The sequence below is a fragment of the Vipera berus genome (assembly GCF_964194415.1).
Source record: "Vipera berus genome assembly, chromosome: 3".
In the NCBI taxonomy this organism is placed as follows: Eukaryota; Metazoa; Chordata; class Lepidosauria; order Squamata; family Viperidae; genus Vipera; species Vipera berus.
Genome location: NC_138204.1, coordinates 80,393,691 through 80,420,958, shown reverse-complemented (window position 1 = coordinate 80,420,958; position 27,268 = coordinate 80,393,691). Strand labels below are relative to the sequence as shown.

The 27,268-nt window shown below is 36.8% G+C and overlaps 1 protein-coding gene across 1 annotated transcript; it reads left to right on the top strand.

Annotated features, from left to right (window-relative positions):
* Positions 1-944: 944 nt before the first annotated feature.
* Positions 945-27,268, top strand: LOC308666611 (vitellogenin-2-like; the record flags this gene model as incomplete). Its single annotated transcript, XM_081325505.1, has 36 exons — positions 945-984; positions 3,105-3,125; positions 4,436-4,456; positions 5,304-5,452; positions 6,710-6,955; positions 7,527-7,694; positions 7,886-8,031; positions 8,885-9,077; positions 9,280-9,431; positions 9,610-9,787; positions 9,919-10,041; positions 10,243-10,446; positions 10,858-11,075; positions 12,057-12,154; positions 12,372-12,490; positions 12,663-12,764; positions 13,529-13,642; positions 13,730-13,916; positions 14,433-14,502; positions 15,484-15,669; positions 16,146-16,260; positions 16,834-17,011; positions 17,106-17,218; positions 17,529-18,515; positions 19,503-19,556; positions 20,157-20,237; positions 21,180-21,359; positions 21,463-21,605; positions 22,364-22,502; positions 22,941-23,052; positions 23,678-23,864; positions 24,627-24,718; positions 25,119-25,216; positions 25,547-25,697; positions 26,044-26,205; positions 27,048-27,268. 36 exons carry the CDS (start codon positions 945-947, stop codon positions 27,158-27,160), a joined length of 5,640 nt encoding a protein of 1,879 aa, XP_081181631.1. The 3' UTR covers positions 27,161-27,268.

Below are 27,268 nucleotides of genomic sequence, written 5' to 3'. Positions count from 1 at the left end.
TGGATCTCTCTAAAAATGTAATTCAAAATTACAATAGCACTGGAAAAGTGACTTATGACCCTCTTTCACCCATTAAGCCACTGCAGGATCTCCATGGTCACGTGATAAACATTTGGACTCTTGGTAACTGCTTCATATTTTTGACGGCTACGGTATGCCTGGATCATGGGATTACCTTTTGCGACAGTCTGACAAGCAAAGCCAGTGGGGAAGCCCTGATTCACTTTACAACTGTGTTACTAACTTAACAACTGCAGTGATTCACTTAACAAATGTGGCAAGAAAGGTCATAAAATGGAGCAAAACTCACTTCACAACTGTCTTAGAAACAGAGATTTCGGGCTCAATTTTGGTTATAAGTTGAGGACTACCTGTATAGGATTTCTCTATATTTATACACTACATACATGGGACTTACTTCAGAGTAAAGACATATAGGATTGCACTGTCCAGTACAAGAAAAAAAAAACCCTCGTATATCAACTAACTTTACAAATGTTATGCAAGATACCAGTGTCTTTTCCCCATGATGATCTGTTAAATAAAGATTTGCATCATACATTAGGTCAAAATAACCCCAGGCAAAGTTTTCATTCCCTAAAATACTGCCCAAATGGCCATCAGCCAGAATCAAAAATTGAAAATAAACCCTCTTTAAAAAATATTTTTATGACATATTTGATGACATTCAAAAATAGCATAGCAATATATATGTATGGTGAACTTTAAAAATATGGGCATATTTATGGGAAAAGAGAGAAAAAGAGGATTCATTTCTCTCCAGGATTAAAAGTAGGAACAGTTCAGCAGTCCAAAAAAAAAGTTTGCTGAAAGTGATTAAAAAATGTGCAATCAGCAAAATCTTCGTTGACATAGATCACATGATGCTTTCCATTTCTCTATAAAATACCCAAGTTGGGTGAGCATTGCCATTCACCTTCACCATGAAGGGAATCGTCATATTTCTTGTAGTGGCCCTTGTGGGTAAGTATGCTTTTCTTTTTACTATGACTCCATTGTAACATTTTGTGTAGTTTAGTCATATATATATATATATATATATATATATATATATATATATATATATATATATATATATATATATATATATATATATATATATATATATATATATATATATATATATATATATATATATATATATATATATATATATATATATATATATATATATATATATATATATATATATATATATATATATATATATATATATATTTAAATTAAAAGATGATTCCATCCTACTATGTCCATATTGTAATCTCTTGAATTTCTTTCCTCAGCTGCTGAGAAATTCCCAGCCCGTAAGTTTAACATTATATAAATATATCTTATATTATTTCTGTTTCATACCATGCATGTTTTTGAACCAACATTTTTTCCACCATTGAAAAAGGGGTGATGTACTAGCTTTTGCAGATAAGTCACAAGTCTGCCAGTGCCTGCTATTATTAAAATCTAAATAATATAAGTCTAAATAAATAATAAATAAATCTTACAAAAAGTAGGACTATTATCTTGTTACATTAGCAAAATAGTAATAATCATTCTGCAAGATATTTCTCTAACATTGTGAGCCACCAGAACAGTATATTAAATGTAATCAATAATCAGTTAAGTCAAAAGAGAAGTTATATGCTTTGGTCAATTTGAATGAATAGTTGTAGCCTTATATACAATGTTATAATCAAGTGCAGTACAACTATAGAATTAACACTTGAAAAAAAAAAAAACATTTTCATTAACATAATATAAAACAAAACTTTTAGAAGGGACATGCTAAATAAAAATAACTTCTATACATTTATTATGACTTGCATGTCATTCAATTGTCAGTACATATGTCAAAACCATTAGCTAGTTTTGTTCAGGGCTTTTTTTGTCATAGAACGCTCAGAACGGAGTTCCGGCACCTTTTTTGGATGGAACCTTGTAGGGTAGGCAAGGCGGGTTGTATGACATGTGTGAGTTCCGGCACCTTTTTCTTTTACAAAAAAAGCACTGGTTTTGTTCCATGTTTTTAGACAAGAATTTAAGGAGACTCAAGCACACAGAAGTGTGCTCTTTATTTTTTAAAAAATTATTTTTATTAAAAATAAATAAAAACAGAATGTTTTTAAAGAAACACAGAAAGAAACAAAACAATATTAGTTTCCCATACCTTGAGAAACATGCCTAAAGAATTTTAAACTACTATACTACTAATTCTATTTGCAACTTATTAACCTGTCATCTATATAGTATACTAATGACAAATTGTTAACCAGAAGAACAATGATAAAAAAGATAATATCCAATAAAAATGTAAATCAAATAAAAGCACTTTTACTATCCAGGAATACACTGTGATTTTCCTTATGGAAAAGCAGGAATTAATGAAAACAGCCAGATACATAAGCAGCAAAAAGCAAAAAGAACAGATAAAATGCAGCAGTGGGTTGAATAAATCAGCATTCAACCAGCCAGTTAACTTTTAAAGATAAAAAAACAAAGCAAAATAAAAACTTCAAAAAGTGAAGTTAAAACACAGGCTTGCTTATGAGAATAGATGCTAAGAAAAGGTGCATGAAAGACCAGTGACTTCCTGGATGTTTCCTCCTGGATGGATCCATGGCCATCCAATACTCATGCTGGGTCATTCCTAAGTGCCCCCATTTAAATCCAGGGAGTAATGCTACCAAAAAACCAGTTTTGGCAGCAATATCAGCAGATTGTCGACAGGAGAGAAAAATCTTCCTACCAGTCAGCAGCCATCTTGGGGAGGAAGTGTGCTCTTTATTTCCAGTTCTGCTAATTAAAAAAACCTGCCTGATTATTTTATACTTCAATGTAATTATTTAGCAAATTATGCAATTAAAACACGTCAGTCCAATTATTATGTATTTATTAAAGGCAATGGATGTAAATGGAACTTTTTAGTAGTCTTTGTGGAAATTTTTCAGCCTCGGAGAACTCTGGTGGGATTAACAACTTTTTATCATTAACCAGCATACAACATAGGATATTTTTTGGAAATATATTTTACATATAAATGATGTACTGTTAAAACTAACGTTATAACATGTTCATTTTCTTTCTACCAGGGAACCAGAAGCTCCAAGCAAGTAAGCTGAACAATTGCAACAAGCCTAAACTCTTGTTGAAATGACATTAAGCAAAACTGTTAATTAATCAATCGATACTCATTTAAGGACCATCACATTTAAAGTCAAAGCTTTATATCATTACTTTTTTGCTTGCTAAGGGAAGCATGAAACAGATGTGATTTAGTATGCAACAGTTCGCTATTTAAAGGAAACAATGATACATCAAAACAGGTGTACTCTTAAATGAGAACCCTGAAAATTTAAAATGGCCTCCCTGGTTTTCAAGTACTTTGGTTAATTTAGTAATGAGTCTGGCTAATGATTTAGCCTTTACAGTATGTAAGCAATGGATTAACATTTGTAGGAGATGACCAGGATAAGTCATCGGTCTTGAATTCCTTCATACTCACAGGAGATCTAAGTCCAGCTCACCTTAAATTACATTAACTCCTATCTACTGCTAATATGCTTTGACTGTTAGTAGTTCAGAATCTTGTAGAGAGCTTAAGCTTGCAATAAACCTATCTATGTGTTTGAACTGCCTAGACTCCTGATTTCCTGCACTTGGCGACATTGTTACTAAAGTGTTTTCCTGGTACAAATGTGAATATACTGCCCACTCTTAAAATCAGTCTTAAAAACCAGTGGCTGCTAGTGAGATCCAACAAAAACAGAGACTGTGTGGAGCAGTAAAAGATAAGGATGGTATCGAAGGAATGCCATGATTTGCAGAGATACCCATTCCTGCCAAAGGGAAAACACCACACAACTGGTGTAGGAGAGGGAAAGACAAGGCATAGTCAGATAACCTGACAAAAAACTTGGAAACAGTGGGAGGTAAAATATCCTGAAAGAGGGGATCCCTAGGTGACTGGAATCTTGAACAGACCAGTATAACTATGTTGTAATTCCCACTTACGTATTTTTTACAATAAAAGTAGTTTAGAATGTTATTATATTCACTAAATATTGCATTTGTGTCCCACAGAAACCCAGAATCTTGAACCTGGTGAGTCTAATGATGATAAGACAACTCATCAGTATATTTGTGTTAGAAGATGATAATGTAATGTAATGTAATGTAATGTAATGTAATGTAATGTAATATAATATAATATAATATAATATAATATAATATAATATAATATAATATAATATAATATAATATAATATAATATAATATAATATAATATAATATAATATAATAATATAATAATATAATGAAACATAACAGTTGCAATTCTCATTTGGATATTTTAAATAAGAGAATGTATATTCTATTGTTTTATTCTACTATTGTATTCAACAATTTTCCTTTTTTTATCCAGGAATTGAAAATGTTGACATCAGTAAGTATATTTGTATTTATATTTAAATCAGCATATTAAAATGACATTTTGGCTGTCACTGCTGGGTAAAGGAAACAGCATTAACTGAGTTGGGTAAGACACATGAGTTGCAAAAAAAGAAATTCTTCATTTAAATCTTGCTTAGTGGTCAAAATTATATAATGTTGATCTATATTTTGGGGTTCATTTTTTTTAAAATAAAGGTAAATGATTATTCAATGCACAAAATTAATAGCAATCTGCTCAAATGGAATACATCCTTTTTGTTCCCTTTTGTGATTTGCACAGCAAATCATAAAGAGGCCCAACATTGGCATATAGAAACAGGCTTTAATGAAATTATAATAAGTAATAATAAGGCTTTAATGAAAATATCCTACAATTGTCCCATTAGTGTTAGTTAATAATCATGGAATGTACTCAGTTAAAACCTGTAGTGTGTCAAACTCAATTTCATTGAGGGCCGCATCAGCATTGCGGTTGCCCTCAGGGGGCCGGGTGGGTGTGGCCTGGGTGGGCGTGGCCTACTGGGTGGGCGTGGCCAGAGTGCATATGGCCTACTGGGTGGGCGTGGCCAGCTCTACATCGTTCGCATCAAGGGTGCCTATGGGGGCCTGGGTAGGAGTGGGACAGATCTAAGGGTCTCTGGCAGAAGGAGGGTCTCTGGGCCAGGGCCAAGGCAGTGGGGGTCGTTCCCTCACTGTTTCCAGGATAGCTTCGCGGGCCACATGAAACCACTTCGCGGGCCGGATCTGGCCCCCGGGCCTTGTGTTTGACATGTCTGCTGTAGCCTAATATAAATGTCTTCTTTATTGAACACAGCATAAATGTTTGTTTCTATTTCTAGAACTAGAATTTCCTGCTGGACAAATATTGATATACAATTACACCTTCCATTTTGAAAGTGGAGTTGAAGACCAAGGTTATGGAAAGGCTCTTCTAAGGGGAGAAGCTGAGGCAGTGATCACACCAGGTCAATCAGAGCATATGATTCAGGTAAGCTTTTTCTCTAAGGATAAAGTTCCTTTCAGTCACCCTTAAGCCCATTCAGTTGAAGAGAAAATATACTCTGCATTCATTCAAGAAATATTCTCATATGGACCACAGATTGATACAAAGAGCTAAGCTTCGTATCACAAAATGCAAAGAGATTGCCAGCTTTGTTTTGGCTTCTCAGAGAGTAAAGTAGGCTTCATATTGGAAAGGTCCAAAGAACTTCATAGCAAGCAGATAAAACAGACACCTTAGAGAGAATGTTTACTCGATACTGTACATGTATGTTCATTCTTAAACCTAACATTTCATGTACAATAGGCTAAGGGAAAAATGATACTTAAGCTTCAATACATTATTTGTCTGCAGTTAAGAAAAATCAAGCAATCTTATAACTATTCATTCACAAGTACATTATACTCCTAACAAGAACAAGTGTGATTATAAAACTGAGGCATAATGGAATTTTAAATTTGTGTTCCACAAACTAAAATGTAGTTAGTGAAGGTGTTTCAAATAGCTGCTGAACTAGGATGGACCTGGTGTTACTTCTGTGGGTGTTGGTCCTCTGGGTCTTTGTGCAGTGGGAAATATTGCAGAATAACTTTGCAATGCTAAAGCTGAAGCTAGGGAGCAAGCAGTTTCCTGTGGCCTGGAATTTTTGTATTTCTTGTCTCCTGCTCTTTTTCCTACTGGGATAGAGATGACACAGGGACATGACACCACTTCATTAGCCTTTTGAAAATAGATCTAGCTGATTTTGCAGCTCTTCCTCCCAGTGAATGATAATTTTCTTTTCCACACTGCAAAAAACGAGTGCCATATGAAATCACGTCAGGTGTGAGATGCTGATTGATGGACAATTATACTCCCTTATTGATCAATTGGAGGAAGTACTCATCAGTACATCAGTATCCTCCCATGGCATTATGAGAACAGTAGGGATGAGGTCAGTTGTAAATCAGATAAGAGACTCTGCTGGTTTACATCACTATGACAATTAATTATTAACGGGAACGGGCTTTTTACGGTTGCATGTTGCTGTGATTGGCTAGTGCAGAAATTGTCTTTCTTTTTTTAAAAAAGCGGGAGAATAGCAGCTCAGTAAAATAATATTAGTGCATTTTTTTTACTTGCTTCCTATTTGTATTTAAAATACATTTTGTAATGGGGAAAACACACTATCCCCTCTCCTACTGGTACCCACAAGACTTAACAATTGCTTCTTTTCTTGATTTCCACCCTCCATTTTGTTTTTAGTTTAGGAATATGAAACTACAAGATGCTGTTGGATTCCACCCAAGAAGTTCTTTGTCAGAACCACGAAGGGAATATAAACAGCTCCTTGACTGTCAGAAGTTTATAGTCTATGTCGCCTACAATGGGAGATTTGGCTCCATCCGTATGTCAAGGAATGCAGATCCATTTTGCAGGAATGTTTACAAAGGCTTCATGTACTTGTTTGTTCTCACAACACGGAACCATAGAGAGTATGAAGTACTGGAGGTTAGGCTTTTTTATATTTTTTCATCTTTCCAAGCTTTACTTTACTGCAGTAGAATACTTCCTTTCTTCACAATTTACATTAGGATAAAAAAAACCTTGGAGTCTTCCAGATGTTGCAGAACAATATCTGTGGCCATATTGTCTAAAGTTGACAGCGTTTTGAATCTATTAACATATGAAGAATTGAATGTCTCCTACCTTCCTGACCAATGTGATTTCAAAGCACATTGGACTGCTCTTTTAATTTTCTACTTTGCTTACCTTTTTTTCCTGAATAAGGAAATAGTGACTTCTAGATGACAGGATTTGAACCAATTGGTTGAGGTATCAATTGCTATTCTCCCTAAAATATGTGGCTATTCATGCCCAAGGGCTTCTTTTCTATTTCCTGCTAGCTTTTGAAAAATGTCAGTAAATGAACAGAATATAAAAAAACAGATAAAGAAGGGGGGAAACGATGCCCTTAAGGTGTAGCCATTATTTAAACCTGCTGCCAATCTCTTCCTTTGACTCTCATTGGGAATGTGAGTTTCCATGTTCTTGTACAAACTGATTTTCTAAATATTGGCAGGAGGGACTTGAAGGCGAGTGCAACACCAGATATGTTGCCTATGAGGAGAAAAAGAACGACGTCTACTTGTATGACAAATTCAGGGACCTGAACAACTGCAAACAAAAAGTTATGCTGAATGTTGGAATTCCCTACCTTCAACTTTTCCAGCCTCTCAACTGCTTACAAGTAAGAGGGCTCTTTATTTTTTTCACATGTGGGTGTGGGTCTCTTAGCTTTAATGGAGGGCTTTCCTTCTGCAAACTACAAATATGAGATCCTGAACTGGGACACAAGGGGAGGTGAGTCCCCCATTTTTCTTTGGTTACAGTTCTGATCTGGACCTGGACTTGTGAACTATGTCTCTTTTTGTTGTTTAGAGGGAAAAATTTGTTCAAGGCTCATCTGCCTATGTCACCAAAGTGAAGCATGACAGTAAAGGAGATCTGATCACTGAAGTCAAGGCTGAACAAATATATGAGTTTCCTCTAGGCGGACAAGATAGTACTGGATATATGAAAGCTCAGTAAGTAGCAACATTAAAAAAAAACATTTTGTAGTATGTTCAGTCTCCTTTGCCTTTTAGTCCAGGGGTCTGCAACCTTGACAACTTTAAGACTTGTGGACTTCAGCTCCCAGAATTCCTCTGCCAGCTGGCTGAGGAATTCTGGGAGCTGAAGTCCACAAGTCTTAAAGTTGTCAAGGTTGCAGACCCCGGTTTTAGTCCACCTTCTCCATGCATTGAAAGGCATTTCTAAGTTTAGGATGGACCTTCAATAGCTCTGTGCTTCTCCATTCTGCACTAAACTCCAGTAGTCTACCAGCAAATCCAGGGCTGCATGGAAATGGAAACCAATCCAGAAAATATACCTTGGCCTACGCCACCTTTCATTTTAGGAACAAAAGAAGAGGAACTTCATTTTTATGGCCTTAAATTTGAGGAAGGATAACATTGGCTCTCAAGGACTTTGCCAAGGACTATATTTGTTTAATTGACAATGGCAAAAATATCTTAGGTGTGATAATACTGATCATAACCTGGCAATTGATCTGATTTGCAGAAAAACCTCACAAAAGCCACAATTTTCTACGGAATCTAATCCATTAGCCTTACATTTAGGGATGAACGCTACAATGTTGGGAATTCAAATAAAAAACTTTTAGAAAATGGCAAATAGAAATGGCTCAAATATGTTTCTTTTATCCAGTGTGAGGAGAAGTCCAAGTCTTTGAACAGTAGTGCATTTTTGTTGGCTTATCTCTTATCTCTAGTTACCTTCTTCTGCCTTTCTGGAACCAATCCTGCAGTGTTTTAAATGGGTGAGCCCGCATTTCTTATGATTTAGTCATAAATGTGGGTGTGTTTTGTTTTCTTCCAGGCAATTATTGACCTTGAGAGAAGTGAGACCTGATCAAGATCAGCAGCAGCAGCAACAACAACAACAGCAGCAGCAGCAGCAACAACAACAACAGCAACAAGGAGAGCTTGAAACAACCACTATTCGTTATGAGATTCCCAAAACTCTGTCTTTGCCTGTGTTGGATAATCCCAACAGAGATCCTGTACAACAGGTAGAAAATTATTTGAAATAGTGAACAATTTAACATTTTCTAAACCAGGGGTAGGCTATGCTGACTCAGGAATTCTGGGAGTTGAAGTCCATGAGTCATAAAAGAGCCGAGGTTGCCTACCCCTGTTCTAAACCAAACAGAAAACACCACGATCTTGGCAGTTGGAATGAGTACATGCTCTTCTTGATTTTTCCTTGGACAGGCTGAGGAACTCTTGCAAGAATCAGTGCATTGGCAATTCCAGGATAAAATAGTTTCCACCAAGATTATAGTGTTGGTCCGACTCATACAACGCATATCGTATAATGATCTGAATACTCTCTACAATAAGTTTTCAAGACTTCCTGTTGCTAGGTATGTTGGCTGACTTGTGTATTGCATACTAGCTTTTACTTTAATCTCCTGAAACCTCAAATCTTGTTCTTCCAGAGGAATTATATTAAGATTCACAGAAAAATCAGCCAGAAACCATTTCACCATTAGTGGAGAATTTACGATATTTTAAAAAAATGTGTTCTTGTATTCATTGCAGAAGAGTCCTATTGATTTCATGTGGCCATGCGGGTAATTTGATCACAATGAAGTTCATCAAGGACAAAGTAGTCAGTGGAGACCTGACATATTATGATATGCTTTGGCTTATTCCCACAACCCTCTATTTTGCCAACCCTGATATTACCAGAGTGGAGGAAACTGCTAGAGTGACAGCAGTGAGTATATGTTACATCATTGTTTTTATGGCAGTATAAAATATTTTTCAAAATCTACATAGGATGCTTTATGACCCTAAATTAGAATGTTCTCCTAAACTCTAAGGACAATTTTGTCTTCTTCCCAACAGGAAATACTTTCCAAAATCCCTGACAAAACATCTATCCTTGGAAAAGTCGTTTATTTGGCATATGGGAATTTGGTGAACAAGCAATGTTCCACTTCTCGAAGTTGTCATCCTAAATTGCTTGAGGTATGTGGCTAATTCTATCTATAGATCTAGATCTACATTATAGCTATTGCCAATGCAGGTCTAGATCTAGATCTAGATCTTTATACATGTGCATCTTGGCAGAAAGCAATACAGACTATTTGGATACAGAGGTGAAAATATATGCACACGAGTGCACAGACCCATAACCTGTTTGATTATTTCTTTATTTATTTTTAATAGCCTCTCCACAATCTCCTAGCTGAGGCAGTTCGGGAAAAAGAAGAAAACAAGATTGCATTAGCTCTGAAAGCTATTGCCAATGCAGGTCAGATCATCAGCCTGAAACAAGTGAAACTCCTGTGTGAGTCTGCTAAATATCCTGAATACATCCAGGTCATTGCAATTCAGACCCTGGCGCAAATCGGCAAGCAGGATCCTACAAAGGTAAGTGGCAGAAGACATGTCTTTTTAAGAGTAGGTAGAAACCATATATCTAATGGCCTTGATTTGCTTTCAGGTAATTGCCAAACTTTGTAACCCAGCTGAATGTTTGAGCTTCTGTCAAATGATTGCTGAAATCACATTGCAGAAGAATCTTTACAGCAATTTTTGGAATTGGTGGTGGCTTAAATGGAATAGAAAAAAAAGAGAGAAAGTAGCTAGTCAGACCACAAAGGAATTCCCCACTCAAAGGCTCAACCACAATAGAATCATAGGAGCCATATTTGGGGTTATTTGGCCATCCTATAAGTCACAGAAATCACATTGTTACAAAAATCATTAGCAATATTCCCACTGATTGTTTTTATGTCTATTAGCTGAGCTCCAAATTCATTTGTTTCTTCCTTCCTCTAGGTTCAAGGTTTTCTCCTTCAGATCTTTATGGATGTTTCACGTTGTGAGCCCGTCCGAATAATGGCTTCCATCGTCCTCCTAGAAAGTGCCCCTCCTCTGCCTATAGTAACAGCCATGGCCAACGCAATGCTATATGAGGAGAATCCGCATATTGCCAGTTTTGTCTACTCTCACTTGAACACCATAACAAAGATCAAGGACCCCATGTACTACACCTTGTAAGTAGAGAGACATTTAGACTATGCATTATATTAGATATAGATATGTTATATCTATTATAGACCTAATGTTTTTCTTATAATAGCTTATGGGACAACTTAATTTTTAGCAGCAGCCACAATTTCCATTCGAGAGATTTACTTCTGACATAAGCAAAAAGTAAGGGAAAAGTAAGGATGGATAAAGGACATTTCACTTCTATTCATCTCTGAATAGAATATATTCTTTCTTTTTTCTTCTAAAATGTTTAAATGTATGTTTTTATTAACACAGGTCATTTGTTCACTATGTTATTGTATAATAAAACAGAATATACATTATATACAAAATATATATATCTCCAGGTCAAGATGATGGACACAACCATGCCACTGAAGCCCCACACCTTTTTGATATGCATCATGAAACACGTAACAAGAGCTGGGCTTCAGTGGCATGGTGGCCATCTTGGATCCCTCCCTCTGGACACCTGTTTGACAAGGACTGAGGTAGTCCTACAGATTTGAGGGTATTGTGTTGACCTTTATTTATTTATTTTAATGTGCGATATTTTAGAGACAAGCTTCGATGGACTGACTTATTCCATTATAAGATCAGCAATGTCATGGCCCCACTTCATTTCCAAAGAAGGCAGCAGATGAAATCCTTTCATTTTGATGGTACCTGTTCACAAGTCCATCAGGTCACTCCAGGAGTGAAGGGAGTCTGCAGTAATAAAAGCTGCCTTGAATCTATATTTCAGCTGATTAGAGAAAAAGCCTTGTTGGATTGTTCTCATCATACACAGTTTTGGAAGTTTGTTAAGCCTGTAGAAGGTTGCAAGATTGTTAAGTTGTAACCCTACACACAACTTCTCAGAGGATACAGGATGTTAGCTGCATTGCGTAGCGTCTAGTGCTGCCTGTTTTTGAGTCAGGTGTATGGAACGTTGTCCCAGTTAATAGAACCTAATATCAACAGTGTCCTCTTTTTTCATTTAGGGCTTCTTATTGCTCTATGGCTCTCAGAATTCTGAGCCCCAGATTTGATGAACTGACCTCTCCTTTCAGCAAGGCTCTGTTTTTCCCCTTTTACAACTGTGAGTAGCTGTTAATTATGGGATAAGTCACAATATTTGGAGTAGGTTCACCTGCTCCTTTGCTCAAGTGGTCTATTATATTCCAAGTGAAAAGGAATCACCTTATTGCAGGGGTCTTCAAACTTGTCCCTTTTATGACTTGTGGACTTCAACTCCCAGAATTATATAATAATAATAATTCCATGATGTCCTTTATGTTGTTCTTTTTCTAAATCAGGTTTACTAAACAATGGAGTTACCTTGAAATTCTTCATGTCTGGTGACAATAGATATCCTTCAACTATCATCTGGAAAACAGATGTAACACTTTTCCATACCTCTGCTGAACTAATAGAGGTATATATTACATTTTTAAAGTTTATTACTAAAAAACATTTCAGATGTTAGTATCACCTTACCATGTTACTTAACACAGGATACATTTTTATTTCTTTCTTTCTTTCTTTCTTTCTTTCTTTCTTTCTTTCTTTCTTTCTTTCTTTCTTTTTCTTTCTTTTCTTTCTTTCAGATATCAGCGCAATTTGAACGTATAGATAAATTGTTTGAGCAATCAGACAGCCAGTCTGAACAACACTCTACCAAGCAAAAGATCAAAGATACCCAAGAAAAGGTATATTTATATATTTATTCCTTTGAATAGGAAATGTTGGATAAGATTATTCCAGGAGATTTATTAGGAGGGCTGCCCTGCTAAAATCTTTAATCTGCTAGCAAAATTCTTCCCAGACTGATATTGTAATTTAAGATAACGTAAATCATCTGATCACCTTATTTAAGGGGTAGAATCTAAATACAGGTTGTCCTTGACTTACAAACTCAGTTGAGATCAGAATTCCTGTTGTTAAACAAAATAGTTGGTAAGGGAGTCGTGCCCAATTTTACGACCTTTTTTCATTGGCTTGCTAAGTGAGTCACTGTAGTTATTCAGTGAATCGAGTGGTCATTAAAGCAAATCCAGTTTCCCCCATTGACTTTGCTTATCAAAAGCCAGCAGGGATGCTTGCAAATGGCAATCACATGACCTTGGATATCATACATACGAGCTTGTTGCCAAGTGCCCCAATTCTGTTCACATGACTGTGAGGATCTTACTATGGCTAAAAGTATGAAAACTGGGCGTAAGTCACTTTTTCCCAGTGATGTTGTAACTTTCAGCGGTCACTACACAAACGGTTAAGTCAAGGACTGCCTGTAAATTAAAGTGGTCTTGAGGTATTGTAGAATCCTAGCATGTCAGAACTGGAAATATCTTTCTGTAAAGTGAAATGTTTGAAGGGGGGGATGCATAATATCCCAGAGCATTACATTGTCCTCTGCTCTTTATTTACTTGAACTGACCCAATACTAAATTGCTCACATTGGTTTGACTTTTAGTTCCCAGGATACCAAGAAGTACCTGTCAAAGAGCCCTCATTGGGTCTGTCAGTCAAAATTCTAGGAAACAACTTTATATATGTCCACTCTTCAGAAATGTATCCACATTTGAAGGTAAAGATGTCTACTACATTTTCACCATAAAATCCATATTGTTATCTCAGTCACCTTAAGGCCTCTTGTCTCTTGACCCTTTTTTAGGCAGAAGAGTATAGACCAGCTATGATCAAAGTGTGGATGAAATTTATTGAAACGTTTTTCAGATTGGTCAGCGTTCAAATGAGCCATCACTTTGTTCTAGATATGGGGCAGGTTCTTCCTACAGCTCCTGGTTTCCCATTCCAAATAAATCTTAATGCTGTCTTGGGAGCAGATGTAGTCTGGAAAGGTAAGGATGGAAATCACTACAATTCAAAATAGCATGGGTAAATCATATGTAGTGGGGGAAATGGCCAGGAATAACACAACTGAAAACTATTAGCAATGCAGGTTGCCCAACCAGTCTGAAGCAAGCGAGATTTCTGTCTGTTTCTGATAAACATATAATTCATAACCTGATAATATTATAGTGCTTAAAATGTAGTTGTATTATTGTTGTTTAGAAAGGCAACAATTGAGATTTCTTTCTCTATGACACATCCTTTATTAGCTTAAAAATTTCCAAAGTAGGGTATTATCAGGCAATCTTGCTTTATTCTTGCTATAAAACTATAGAAGTACAGGCAATGTCGTATTTCATTGTAATCTTTCCATCTTTTCCCATTCTTATTTTGGCTCCCCCCCCCGCCCCATTGTCAATTATATTATACATCCTCAATTACACATTCATGTAAAAAAATATTAGTACTAGAGGGCCCTGGTTTTTAAGTTAAATCATTTTTAAAATAATGTTTGTTTCTTCTAGCAAAATCAGAAATAGCTCAGCAAGATCAAACCATAGCCAAATTACAATCACAACTTGACAGCAAAGTTCGGTAAGCAAAAGAACATTCCTTTCTACTTTCCACCCTCCCTCCCCATCAGGTAAGCAGAATTCTGCAGCAGAATGAACTCTACCCCTATCCCCACCTTCTCTATCACTGACATATAAAATGTAAAGGTAAAGGTTCCCCCGCACATGCGTGCTAGTCGTTTCTGACTAGCTCATCTCCGTTTCAAAGCCGAAGAGCCAGCGCTTGTCCGAGGACGTCTCCGTGGTCATGTGGCTGGCATGACTAGACGCCAAAGGCGCACGGAACGCTGTTACCTTCCCACCGTAGTGGTCCCTATTTTTCTACTTGCATTTTTACGTGCTTTCGAACTGCTAGGTTGGCAGAAGCTGGGATGAGTAACAGGCGCTCACTCTGTTATGCGGCATGCGGGATTCGACCCACCAAACTGCCGACCTTCTGATCGACAAGCTCAGCGTCCTAACCCACTGAGCCACCGCATCCCTTTTTATCATTGACATATACACAATACCAAAATCAATATACAGAAGTCAAAACTGGCCAAGCTGCTTTTGTGTCTGGAACCGATAATCTCAAAAGCCTTAAAATAACGAAACCTTTACCACACTTTCATGTCACTCAAATCCTTTTGGTCTGAGGTGGTGTCCTCTGTTATGTACTGGGCTTTTGGAATATCACCACGTGCATTGCTGGAGAACTAACGGTTCTCCAGCAACTCAGACAGGATGTCTCTGGTCCTGCCATTGTGCAACTTTGGGCGGCAAGTATAGCTTCAATCCGATTGGTTAATACCATAGGGCCTGGCTATATATTGAAGCAGGGTGACTCCAATCTCTCAGTACAGTTTCTGCTTAAATAAAGTATGAGTTTGTCTGTACTCATCTGCGTGTTCTCGTTCTTGCTCATCATAGCCCACGACATAATATCCTCAATCTTCTTGACACTAGAATTTCCTCTGTTATTATAATCTGAAACCGTACCCTACTATTTCTCTTCTTCTATTAGCATCCATGGTTTGGGAAAGATGAGCTGGGGAATTAAGACAGACGTTTTGGATAAGGGAATAGAAATTTCCGGCGAGATCCATTCAGATACTGCACTCAAAATGAATCTTTCACTGGACATGCAACAAAACAGATTCAAAGTAGACATTGATAATCTTCAAGAGAAGCGTGATGCACTGGTTGCAAGGTAGAAGAAGCTATTTTACAATTTGTGTAATATCTTTTTGTCATGCTACTTGCTGCATTATGTAGGGCTTTCATCTTCTGTATACTGTAAACATTATACATATAATTCAGTCATAGCTTATCAATAGGTGTAAATCAAGAATTATGGCTAGCTACCTGTGCTCTTTCTCTGAATTTTTCAATTTTACATTGTAACAATGTTCTTTCTGGTAGGTATCATGAAAAATTATAAATATATATAATAATATTCATAAACCTTTGACTCAGTTTATTAAATATCTGGCCTAGTACCATAAAATGTACCACTGCTTTTCCTCCATCTTTCTCTCCCTCTACTCCTGGGCTTTAACAAGGAAAATTTCATCTTATTACTTCATTCTCAGGCTGCTTTGATATACAGTTTGTGTTCATGGTATATTAACTTACTGTGGAGTATAATAGAACACTTTCTTATTTCTCCTCACTGAATTTACTTAGCCATAGGGCACAGGCTGTGGTAAGGTACCCACGTATTGAGGAAACAGCTCCAATTCTTCCACAACCAGTTGATATTGAAGAATGGGATGAAGAACCCGGCAAAGGCAACATCAAAGTAATTATTGTATTTGTTTATATGTGTCAACACTGATATCTGGTGGTCTACTGTGCAGTTAATCTGACTGATATCACTTCTTAAAGAATAGCCATTTTAATTTTTGTAACCTTATTTAGAAATCTTAATATACTTTTGTTTATATTTAGGATTTTGTTGTGTTTTCAACTTGTTCAAATACATCCTTTTTAAAATATAATGCTAAACAATATATTTAGAGCTACCTACAAACGACAACGTTTGTCAAGCTTCTGATAGTGTATGTAGAATGATAAGGTATGAACTTTGGAAAAAAACAATTAAAAAACTAAATTCATCTTATTATAGAACTGTTTTCTATAGAAGTATAATTGGCATATTTTTCTATCCTAAACATCTGTTAGCTTGGTAGCTACAGAGGCACAGAGCTCCCAATTTTTTGGTTTCACTCATACTACTCATAAGACCCGTCAACCTTTTACTATCTATTAGACTTAGGATTTTCTTTAACACCCAAGTTTGAGTTCTATTCTTGACATAGATGAAATAGTAGGTTATTATTGCTGAATTCTGACATGTCTATCTTCACTTCAGCAACAATCTAAAGGTGATCGCAGACCTCCAGAGCTTTTGAACAGTTGCTGGCCTCTAGCTTGGCTCCCAATAAACATGTGCTGGAAAACCACCAAGACAAGAGGATATGTGCCCTACCAGAATACACTGATGCATGTGCTATGCTCAGAACATGAAATGAAGTATTGGTTCGAATCAGGTATTACTGTGTGGTGAAATGTTCAGTTTGTATACTTGGAAGTGTTCATGCTGATCACTTTCTAAAACATGTGTCTGCATTATAATCCATGCAGATCCTGGTATGACTAAGATCCGAGTAGATGTTAACCTAGACTCTGAAAAAATTAGGATGAGAAGAGAATTGGTGCCCGAAGAAGAAGAACAAGTAAAAGCAGAAAAACAGAAGGTACATATAACACATGGAGGAAGGCACATTTTATAAGGTCTAAGTTAGCTAGGTATAAAACAAGGTGTTCCATATTTATTATTTATTTATTCAATTTCTATAGCTGCCCATCTCAGTCATATGTGAAAGGTCAGTTTTCTCATGGGGGAAATGGATATTTGAATTTTGTCCAATTCCACCTTCCCTCTGCTAATAACATAGCAATTCCATGGCAAAATATTACAAGGAAGGAACTCTTAATTCTTAAGAAACTGTGAATTCTAAGAACAACTTAAAAGAAGCAATATTTTAACCTTCAACTGTGCTGTAGATTGATGTCAAAGATCAGAGGAAACCAGACCAGGATACCAAGCACCCAAATCTGGACACCACCTCTTCCTCTGATTCTGCTCCTCCGATGAAAAAGGGACAAGACCAAAAGAAAGGTGATACCACCAGCAGCAGCAGCAGCTCCTCCACCAGCAGCAAGGACAGCAAGAGCAAGGATACCGTTGAAAGCGACAGCAGCGAGGATACTGTTGAAAGCGACAGCAGCAAGGATACCGTTGAAAGTGACAGCAGCAAGGATAGCAGCAGTGAGAGTAGTAGCAGTAGTAGTAGCAGCAGCAGCAGGAGAAGCAGCAGCAGTGAGTCTCAAGATAGTTCTTCCAGCAGCAGCGACAGCAGTGACAGCAGCAGCAGCAGTGAGAGTAGCAGCAGTGACAGCAGCAGCAGCAGCAGCAGTAGTGACAGCAGCAGCAGTGATAGCAGCAGTGACAGCAGCAGCAGTGACAGCAGCAGCAGCAGTAGTGACAGCAGCAGCAGTGATAGCAGCAGTGACAGCAGCAGCAGCGACAGCAGCAGTGACAGCAGCAGTAGTAGCAGCAGTGACAGCAGCAGTGACAGCAGCAGCAGTAGTAGCAGCAGCAGCAGCAGCAGTGACAGCAGTAGCAGCAGCAGTGACAGCAGCAGTAGCAGCAGCGACAGCAGCAGCAGTGACAGCAGTAGCAGCAGCAGTGACAGCAGCAGTAGCAGCAGCAGCAGCGACAGCAGCAGCAGCGACAGCAGCAGCAGCAGCGACAGCAGCGACAGCAGCAGCAGCAGCAGCAGTAGCAGCGACAGCAGCAGCAGGAGCAGCGACAGTAGCAGCAGCAGCAGTGACAGCAGCAGCAGCAGTAGCAGCAGCAGCAGCAGCAGTGACAGCAGCAGCAGCAGCAGTGACAGCAGCAAGAGAAGCAGCAGTGAGGAGGGTACTGTCGAAAGCCAAAGCAGTGAGAGCAGCAGTGAGAGCAGTGAGAGTGATAAAGTTTCCGAGAAGGTAATTATAATGTCACTTCTCTGAGTCTAGTTAACGGGAGCAAGGAGGCAGAACCAGTTTCATTCAAGGAAACATGTGTAGCTTTATCCTTTCTGACTAATGTGAATTACAAGTTGGCCAAGAGCTATGAGAGTCCATCTGACTTAAGAAGGAACTCCCCAGCTGCCTTGCTTGTTAGTCCTAGGTTCTGATCCTTGGAATTTGAAAGCTAAGCATTAGCTTACACATGCATCAAATGGAGCTCACACACAGAGATTTCAACACCATGTTATTAGACACGGCATTTAAAAAGAAATCTTGACATGAAATAGGAAGGTTGATCTCCATCTTATTAGCTGGCTATTGTGAAACTTCAGGTCACCTATTGGGCTTTCAATGGAGCATTGGAGTAAGCAATTTTACCAAAGAGTATGCCTGCATCTGATTCCCCTAAATTCCACAAAAGCAGAATGATAGTGAACAACTATGCACACTTAAAATATAACAAGTTCCATGGAAGTAAGAACAATGATTTGGTTGTGATTTCCCTTCCTCTCTCATCATGTTGATCTGTCATCTGCTTTCTGGAGTATGAGAAATCAGCACTGGGTATTTAGTAGTGTTGTACCCTGCAGTATTGTGTTTTGAATTAGCCCACAATGCAATAAGATAATAGTACTTGTACATCAGTTATTTGGGAAAGTTTATAGTGATGGCACTGTTGTTATATCACCAAATATTCATTTTAAAAATAGCATTTCTATCAAATTTGGAAACTATGAAAGCATCCCAACCTATTATTTTAGCCATAAAAAAGCATTATTAATGAGGCTAGCCACTTTGTTTTAATCAATCGTTCAACAAAGTGGACATGGATTTTGATCTTCAAAGAGGATCTTCAGGGACATTCAGAAATAGCATTTCCATTCATATTATTTTAAAATTAATAGTTTATGTAGCACAGTGTGAAAATTTCTCTGAGTGTTCTTTTTTTTTACTTTTTTTAAGGGAGTACCAAAAGAGATTCATACATATTCTTTCCGATCTATAAAGAGAGAGAAGGTAAGGCATGGGAGTACAGAAAATTAAAACAAAGCCAGAAAACTATTGATGGGATGTTAATGGCAATGCAGTACACTATTTCTTTTTGGGGGAATGGTGGAAATATAATGTATTGAGATGAAGGTATCTGATTCTTGAAATGTTTCCATATTCTCCATCTATCAGTATAATATCTTTTGCTATTTATTATTGAAAAGATGGATAATTTCATCATACAGTTTGTGTCCCACATGTTTAAAGTATTGATCATTACTTTCCTTTGTCAAAAAAGGAAAACCAAACAGAAAACCTATATAAATAAATCACCACATCACTTTTTCAGCAGTGAAGTTTCTTTTCTAATCTGAGGTAGAAGAATGGTTTTTCAGCCTGGCACCTTTTGGAGATATTGAGAATGCAAATTCCATAATTCCCTGCCATCATGACAAATAAGCTTGTCCTTCATAAATGTGTATTCTGCACATTTTTGGGTGGCATTAGGTTAGGGAAAGCTGTTCTCATTGGGAGACTTTCTTCCGCTGCTCTAAAGCTGCTCCAGGGAAGCTACCCTGTTCATGGCACTGCATAATCTGAAATTTGCTTTAATATTTTTGATTTCAGCAGCCAGGAAAACAATCTGATGACCCTTCTGATTCTGACTCTCAGCTGGACTTTGATGAAAAAAATATAAAAGGCTCTGCGGTCAGTATCCAAATAGCTTTCTATTGGGAAACATTACTCCTGAAGAAAATTTATCTGTCTGGCTTAAGCATGAGAAACAGAAAAGGCAATAATGAGATTTAAGTAGTTTATATTTTATTTTTACCATTGTATATGTAGGCATTATTTTAGACTTGGTATGCTAATTGGTTTTAATGGAGCCATGGCAGCGCAGTGGTTAGAATGCAGTACTGCGGGATAACTCACTGCTCACTGCCAGGAGTTTGATTCTGAGTGGTTCAAGGTTGACTCAACCTTCCATCCTTCTGAGGTCAGTAAATGAGGGCCCAGGTTATTGGGGGCAATATGCTGACTCTGTAAACCGCTTAGAGAGGGCTATAAAGCACTGTGAAGCGGTATATAAGTTTAAGTGCTCTTGCTATTGCTAAGCCAACTGAAATTTCATGTACATAGTGAAAATATGTGATCCTAATATTGTGCAAAAATGATCATATATACAATTGTTATCAATGAAAAAGCAAGTAGCCAAGGATTGACTTTAAAGAGATAGACACACACACACACACACACACACACCTCAAGCCTAACAAACAAACCTCATTATTCCTTGAAAGCCAGGATGACAACCTATAATCCTACAATTATTGTTGGACTACAGCTGCTGTCAAATATGATTGTTGGTCAGGCTGATCTAGTCTTACAGGGTCTGGGGTTTAAGACTATCTGGTTATATTAAACAGATAAGTAATTGAGAAACTTTCAGGCGTGCTTTTTAGCTCTCAGAAGTTTACCTAGATGCCAGAATGGTCTATGTAAGCTAAGCATCAACTGATGAGCCTCTTTACTAACACATTTGGGAGTTAGAGGTAATTATGTTAGTCACATTAAAACAATGTACTTGTTAAATCCAGATCAGCAATTAAATAAATTTCTTCCTTTGGATTTTTTTTCTTTTATCTAAAGTTGGAGAGACGTATGCTCATTACTTTCCGCTACCTCTATGCTAATAAGAAAGAAAGTGGACATGATGTTTTAGTGCTCAAAGGTGACTCTGCACTTAAAGTGACAGTGAAAGACATCGCCCGCCCAAGCAAACCAGTGGCATGCTTCACCTACATTGAGCAAAACCCTCATAAAATAATGGTGAGCCTTTTCAAAACGTACTGGTTCCCTATGAGCTTTAAATCCGAATATCAGTGACATATGTTAAGTAAAATTATATCTGATATATTTCTTTCTTTCTTAGGCAATTCTGAGAGCTGGTCAGGATTGCAGAGACTACAATGTTCATTTATCAGTAGAGACCGGTTTGTTTGCTGACAAGCCAGCTCTTCAGGCAAAATTTAAGTACCCTAAGGTTCCTGAGAAAATGAATTATGTTATAGATGAGTAAGTAAATGTTTCTGATGATCTAATGCTGTATGCCACAGCACCTGAGGTATGCATGTGTGCTTAAATGAGCCTGAATCCTTCACAACAAAGAGGTGACTGGTTTAATCTAATGTGTGTTTCAAGCTAGTAACCAAGTCTCGCAACATTAGAAATTGATCTGTGAATAAATCTGCATTTACCTCATTTTTCAAGGAGAATAGCCTTCAAAAAATAGCTAGTTTCCCCCCCCCAATAAGATCAAAAATTATATTTGATGGAGGCCGATCAGAATTATGCAATACACTACTCCTTCTCTATGAGTATTAATCATGCATTTATTTCTATTAACAAAAGAGCTATTTTTATTACACCTGATCAACATGAATAAATGAATTGGTTCCTCAACCAAGTACTCCCTTCTCAAAGGCAGCTGTCTTTAAATAACTTGATTGGTTAAGGAAGGAAAGAGTATTGGCTATTTTAATTTGATGTTTTCAAACTATCTATTGTAACCTATTGCTGCATGAATCTAGATATATTTTTTGGGGGGGAGATTCCCTATAGGTGCATTTCCACTGCCACTCCATCACCCCTACAGGTAATAGAATAATAAATGTCTAAGCTAAATGCATATCATCCACCTACTTTACAGACTAAATATGATATATTGTGGATTATCAAGTTTGTTCTAAGGGTTGTTTTCTTAGATACAGAATGTCCTTCCTATATCCCTTAAATTATATGTCATTAAACCAGGTTTTTCTGTCTTTGTCAAGATTTCTTGCAATGCTCCCTGGAATTGCTTACCTAGCAGACTTCACTCACAAAGTCCAAAAGAACCCTCCTCGAGAAATGTCAATGATTATGTCTCTAAAAGGTCCAAGCGAGTGTGTCATGGTCATGAAATTGCCAGAAGTGAGTTACACATTTTTAAGACAACTGGGTTTTTTGTTGTTGTTGTTGTTTAAAAAACAATCAGTTCTACATTTACTTGTTCATTCTAATCAGCTTTGGTGGGATTCTGAAAACTGCTGCTCTATAGCCATGTAAAAATAGGGAGAGTCACAGGAGAATGTTATTGCCATTTTGAGGGTGAGTTTTTGGCCTGCCACATGTGTTGCTGAATTCTTCCTATGTATACAGTAAAGGCCAGTACGGTCTGGCTGTCCAATCAGTCAAGGTAAATCAGTAATCCAATGTGAGAAGGAAATTGATTAGGACTAGTGTACTGTCGAACTGTATCTATAAAGCAAATAAAAACAGAATCATTGTGCCTCATTGAAAATGCACTGGGAAAAATAACTAAAGGTACCAGCTCTACTTATTTTTTTTTGTTTTCTTATTTCTTTCCAGGATGTCCTCTACAATGACAGATGCAGACTTCCATTTTCACTGCCAAAGGATCTCAAAGCCCGAACTTCAAAAATCTCTGAAATTCCAAAATTGCTTCTTGCTAGTCTGAATGGTCAGCAGTTTTGCTATGTACTTATAATTTCTGGATAAACTTGTGGACCTTTCAATGATGTTGAATATCAGTTCCCATAATTCCCTTCCAAATGATCAGTAATCAGAGCTGATGGGATTCAACATCATATGAAGGTTCACAGGTTTCCTTCCTCTACTTCAACTGTTTAAAATATATATTATACTATAAAATTAATTTGATTTATTTAAATTCATTTGAATATGTAGAGAAAGCCATAGCAACCTAAGATCTAAGTTTTATTCTTAGCTCAAATAAAAGGCATATGTAGAATATGTATATAAGAATATACCTCAAAGTGTTTCATAACCGATGTGGAGCAATCACTTTAAATCTTATTTCACAAATAATTTAAAACCCAATCAGTCTAAAAATTCATCACTTACTCTAACTTAACCTGTGAGAATGCAAAGAAAATATTAAAATGAGCTGAAAATAAATCTCCCTTTAAAAATATCTACAGATTCCTACATTAGGTTTCTGTGAGCACAAATGTAAAGTTATTTTCTCAGAGTTCTAAAATACAATTTATTAGCTGCTTCTCTAAATTGTCAAAATATTAGAAGCTTAATTCTTCTCTCATTGCATTCTTACTTGCTGTTATCAGGTGTTTGTACAGTAGAAGGCAAAAAAATTACAACATTCAGCAATGAACTCATTACAAAAGGATTGCCTGACAACTGTTTTATAAATGTATTGGGAGATTGTACATGTCACAAGAAGCTGATGGTGCTAATGAAATACGAAACAGCAGAAAATAACAGTCTTCTAATTGAAATCCATACACATGGCATGTAAGTAATTTCCAGTGCATTTTTAATAATCTAGCCTGAACTCAGGATAAGAGAAAATGTAATTTCTAAATTATCAGAAAAGAATCATTCTATTATAAATTTTGTAAGTTTTGTGAAAACTTAAACAATTTTATTCAATATTTGAGCAAATGAAATATAACTAAGTCAAAGCAATAACCCAAACTGCAACAACTGCAATAAAAATGAAACCTCAGCATTAGACAGTAGAATAAATCATGTATAGTAAGGATGAGGGTAATAATAAGAGCATCACCTGCATAATAATAGTAACAACAGCAGTTATATATTATAAAACACCTGTATTACTGGAAGAGAAGAATAACCAGAAAAGTGTTTTGTGTTAAAAAAAAAGTCAGATTTTTCTCTGAAAATCAAGAATCCAACTTTGAGGGAGATGGATGGTTCAGAAATGTGAAAAATAAACAAATGAGTGTTTCAAGATTGGTCTTGGCAGGAACTGTGAAGGAGGATATTCTGTGCTGTGCTTGTAGGTGAAAATTCTGTTACCTCTAAACAACCAGCATTTTTCAGCCAGTAATTAGGATTTTAGATATTGAGATACTTGTTATAATTAGCTATTTTAAATGGTATGTCTCTTTATGCCTGATAAAATAAACTTGCGTAAGAGAATAAGATAATGTTCAGTGTTAACTCACTTACTAATGTAAACATGTTGACCAAAAACTCATAAATTTTGAACTCAGCAGACTAATTCTTTTTTACGTTTTCTGTTTCTATAAGTGTATGTATCATGAAGAAGCGTGATGGTCAGCTCATTGTAGAAGTAAACGGCACTAGGCTACTAGATGGAGTTCTCCCTCGTAAACTGCAACGTACGTAAAGAAAATAATCTTAATCATGAGTTAATGTAACAACTGAAGAATTTGCTTTAAAAAAATCAAAGAAACTAAATTTATTGCAAAGAAATAGAGAGTAATGATACAGCATAAATAGAGGAGAAAAACAATCTAAAAACAAGCATTGATTGATTCTGGATTTAGAAATAGTCCTTCAGTTATGTGTTCGCCATACATAAAGGTAGAATTGTTTATATTTCCTGACTCTAAAATATATTAGAGGGGTAGTTTGATGATCAGGAATGTTCAGATGGGAATGGGAGAAGAAACGAAGAACAGTAGTCCCTGGACAAATTTTATTTGAGAGGAATTCCATCTACTAACCCTCTTGGTAGAATCATCAATTGAACTTTCATTTCACTTTTTGCCCTTACAGATTTGCCACTTCAATTGAAGAAAACATCACGTGAAGTGGTCTTTAGTATGCCCTCAGCTGGACTAGAAAAAGTGACCTACACAGGATATAATGCTGAGGTGGTTTTTTTATTATTATATATTGCTGTCATTATTACAGAATATTTAAAGTCGTAGAATGTTAAATGATTAAGAATATACAGGAATGAGTCTCGCTCTTTTAGAGATTAAGTTCTTGGTGTGCTTAGGGGAACAGCAGTTGAATCATATAAGATTTTGAAATAAATTGGTCTGAGGAATCCAGTTTAAACTTCTGGGCGGGGGGGGAAATGAACAAAGACAATTGGAAATCCACTCAATCCAAAATCCACTGTTTTGTATTTATGAGGTTACATCTCTTTTCATGCCTGTTGTAAACAAAACCCCATTTATTTTTCTCTTTTTGTGAAGTTTGAAGTAAATACCGTGATAGAAAATTTATGTGGTATCTGTGGATCTCGTGGATCAGAAGCAAAAAAGTTCCGGAGACCAAGTGGCCACATAGCTAAAGATGAAGTGAGCTTTGTACAGTCCTGGGTGGTCCCTGATGCATGTGGTGGAGGTAAGCAGAGTCCAATGGTTTGCTTTAATAGTCACCAACAATCTGCTCCAGATTTTTCCTTGCTCGGCTCAGCATTTTGACATCACTATTAGCAACTGGAATAAACTATCCTATAATGGTTCAGGAAAGAGGAGCCTATGGCTGCTAGGAATTAGTATTGCCCCAAAGTTGATCATTGTATACCTGTAGAATAAATTGTTTGGAATAAATTCATTTAAATCACATACCTTCAAAGCTAATAAGCATGAACATGATGCTTTAATAAATGCTACTTTGGGAAATGAAGCTGTAGAGCTCCTAGTTTCCTTTAGAAGGCTTAAAAGAAATCTATGTTGTTCTCTTGTAGACTGTAAACTGCGACACACAACCGTAAGAAATGAGAATCCAATCCTAATGGGCCAAGAAAAATCACAGTGTGCAACCAATCTTCCTGTCACACGCTGTGCTGAAGGATGCTCAGCCACCAGTACTACCAAAACCTTAGCTAGCTTCCATTGTGTGCCTACTGGTAAGTACATGTAATGTTTACTTATTTCAGATATTCTTATAACCTGTAATATATGGGGCGGACACACTAGATGATTCATTTAAGAAGTATTTTCTGGGAATTTTCTGCAGTCTCTTGGTTTTCAAATATTTTGTTTTTAGAGAGGAGCACCAAAGAGCTTGATTTTATTGGGTCATTAAACATTTTGTTTGCTCAATAGTGGGGTTTATCTCTTCCCACTCTTGCTTTTATGTGGAGAAGAAAGAGTCTTTAAAAAAAGGGTCCTGAACGGTACAACAGCCATAAAACTTTAAAAGAATCTTAATGTTTTTAACATTTTGTCTTAATAATTGGTTTAAAGTGGACTTCACTGTTACCTGTTTTCTATGAACATTAAATGCATGTACAGATACCTAATGGACTTCAGTCCAGTCTTAACTCATAAATATTAAGAAATATCTCCTATATTATGAACAGGCTTAAAGACTAAACAGGAAATAGGCTCTGCTGTTCTAACTGAGCTCTTATCTTGGCATAAAGGACTGGGCCAAATCAGATTTGACTATTTGCTTGCATAAATTCAGGAAATGTGCATATCTGAGAAAGCTGACTTATCCTCTGGATTATGGAAAGTGAGATTGAGGGAGGGGGAAATTATCCCCTTTCCCTGCCGCAGTCCCAACTGAGTCTCTTTCTCAACTTTTCCAACACAATAATACCTTGAGGAAAATTATTCTTGCCAAGACTGGGGTGGGCTTTAATGGTGGTGAGGGAGTTTTCTTTGGCCTTGCAGAAAAAAATATTCTTTGTCTTGCACCAAGTTTCTTCTTTTAATGATTTTATTCTTTTTCCTCTTCCTCCAGGAACAACCTTGCCTACTGACCTGACCCTGCTGGCTGAAAAGTCTGAAGATTTGATAGACTTAGTTGAATCTCACACATCCTGCTCTTGTGAACAGGAACGATGTGTTGCATGATCCTTCAACTGAGCAGACTCAGTGCATGTTCTCTTGTTTGCTGTGGGGGCTAATGTGTCAATTCTAGGCTACTACACAGTTGTTAATTAAATTATTTTAAGAACCCTA